Raw genomic sequence first — 2,326 nt, 5'->3', positions numbered from 1 at the left:
CAGAGGGGGAAAAGAACAGTATTAGGAAAGCAAAACGATGAAAATAATTTTGTTTTGATAACTTTTGTGTGTAGTCTTGTTATTTTTCTTTCCTTTCCTTAGGAGGCAAATTAAACAACATATATTTTAAATGTGTTTTATAGAGAAAATAACATATATCCATATATTCTACCAGCTACTAACTTTAATACCCATCCTGAAAGTAAACATAAATGAGATCTATTATTTTTACATATATAACAAATCATACACACATTTTACACAAAGTCAAAAGAAAATAGTTTATTGACTGACGAAGTTGGTCATGTAATTTAATGAATGATCTGTAGTTCAGATTATATAAAATAAGAATACCATACCGACGATTGTCAACTGATACAATCTACTGACAAGATTAAATGCTTTTATAAAATTTGTATAGTATTCATTTACATGTCATAATGTTAAGTATCTCCTTATAAACATGTCATTAGACGATTAGATAATATATCATTCTCAGATCATACAAAACTATAGATTTCTCATTCCCTTATCTTTAAGCAATCTACTATATTCAACAATATAAAACATGTAAAAAGGCAGCACCCCTTTATTCATCTCGTCTTCTGAATGTGTCTTCTGTCAAATATAGTATAAATATAAATGATGCACAAGTTCCTTTCATACTTAATGAATGAAAACTGTTCATGTTCAAACATTATATTATATTATATTATTCCTTCTTCTTACATATGAAGCAGCGTTTGGTCTCCAATCTTATTTTTCTGTTAAAAAGTATTGTTGATTCAAACATGCATATATAACAATTTCTATATGACAAATTGATATACGCAGCCTATGTCGATTTTGTTAATTGGAAAATGTGTTGTCACTTATAATAGTGTAAATAAAATGCTTCAGTACAATACAACTATCTGAAAGGCACGTACTTTATATGCTGACAAACGAGGTGCCTTGCAAGAGTCTGAAGTTGTATCTAAACAATATCAAATACTCTATCAATTCTAGTTGCTACAACACTTGTACCACAGCAAACAGCAACAATAATCCTTAGAATAATTATATATTATGAGGCATTGTATTGAGCTTTTACGTTTTATGGCATATTAACATGGGGAAGGCTTAATATCGGACATCTTTTTTGAACACTTAAAGTTGGGAAGAGTAATTTCCAGCTTCCTTGGACTACCGGGAGGGTCAGTGGAGGATGCAATAGTAGTGGAAGTTGAACCACGACTGTTCAACTGAACAATCACGTTACTGGGATTGGGCGTGGTAGCAGCCAGTGGTGCATGCAGATCTTTTGGCGCGTGTGTGTTCATCACCACTACGTCCGTATCTGAACTGTGGAACGGGCTCGTCTTAACGTTCTTTCTAACACTCTCTTCCTGGGACTTAGATGTGGTCAGATCCACAAGTGTCGAAGTAACATTCCGAGAAGGGGAAGTGGCGCCTCTCTCTCTGTTTGAGGATAGAACTTGCTGGCTTAAGGTGAGGCTCTCTAAATCTGTGACAGGCAAGTGAGTCGGCTGCTGAGTGTACCTTGGCACTGTTGCCCCTCGAAAGCGGAACGAGGGCCGCCACCTCGTGCCAGTGAGAGGCCTGGGAGGGAGTGGAGGGCCGTCTTGTCTGATTGGGTGGCAGAAGGGTGAGGGTGAAGACTCGTTAAGGGGAGAAGTGATATCACTATCCTCGTCCACGTCCTGCTGGGTCTCCAACTGACGCTTGTACTCTTGGCCGTCTGCAGTGTGGTAGAAGGACACCATTCTGGAAACCATAATGGAGTTTAAAAAGTTTAGAAAATTTTGCGAAACAAAACCGAACTCTTACTTAGCAGACAAAACCAAGTATATTACATATACAGGCTCAAAAACGTTTCAAAGATACAGTACTATGCTGCTTAAAAAACGAATAACCCATCTATTACAACCAAGAGAATTTCACTAAACCGCAATCATACACATTTCACCGCACATAAACGTAACAATATCCCACACAAAGGAAGTTTGGTCCACCTGAAGTGCTGTATGAAGCAAGGAGACGTGCTGGGCAGAAGAGCCGCCACCAGCTGCGGGAAGTACGGCCTCATGCTGCCCTTGTAACGCCAACAGCTGATCAGGATCTTCGCCAGGAATGACGGCGTGCCCTTAGGGATGTGGGTCTCTAGGGTGTATCCACGACGCACCTGCTGCAGGACGTCGTTGTCATTCGTCAGGTGCTGAAAGGAGGGAGGGGAGTGTTATAATATGTAGTAGGATTTCGGGTTCGTCCTGTGACTGTAAAGGCATGGGGAGAAGGAGAGAGAGATGAAAGAATGAACAATTAA

The 2,326-nt window shown here is 39.1% G+C and overlaps 1 protein-coding gene across 1 annotated transcript in view; it reads right to left on the bottom strand.

Moving 5' to 3' along the window:
* Positions 1-122: 122 nt before the first annotated feature.
* The window catches only part of LOC119586923 (insulin receptor-related protein-like), a gene marked incomplete in the record, with an annotated part of 99,749 nt that continues 97,545 nt past the window's right edge, over positions 123-2,326 (bottom strand). Inside the window, 2 exon segments of the mRNA XM_037935652.1 lie at positions 123-1,767; positions 2,016-2,218. Coding sequence (XP_037791580.1) covers positions 1,107-1,767; positions 2,016-2,218 — 864 coding nt within the window.

The sequence above is a fragment of the Penaeus monodon genome, chromosome 22, assembly GCF_015228065.2.
Source record: "Penaeus monodon isolate SGIC_2016 chromosome 22, NSTDA_Pmon_1, whole genome shotgun sequence".
NCBI lineage: Eukaryota > Metazoa > Arthropoda > Malacostraca > Decapoda > Penaeidae > Penaeus > Penaeus monodon.
This window is presented reverse-complemented; position numbering and strand designations above follow the sequence as displayed.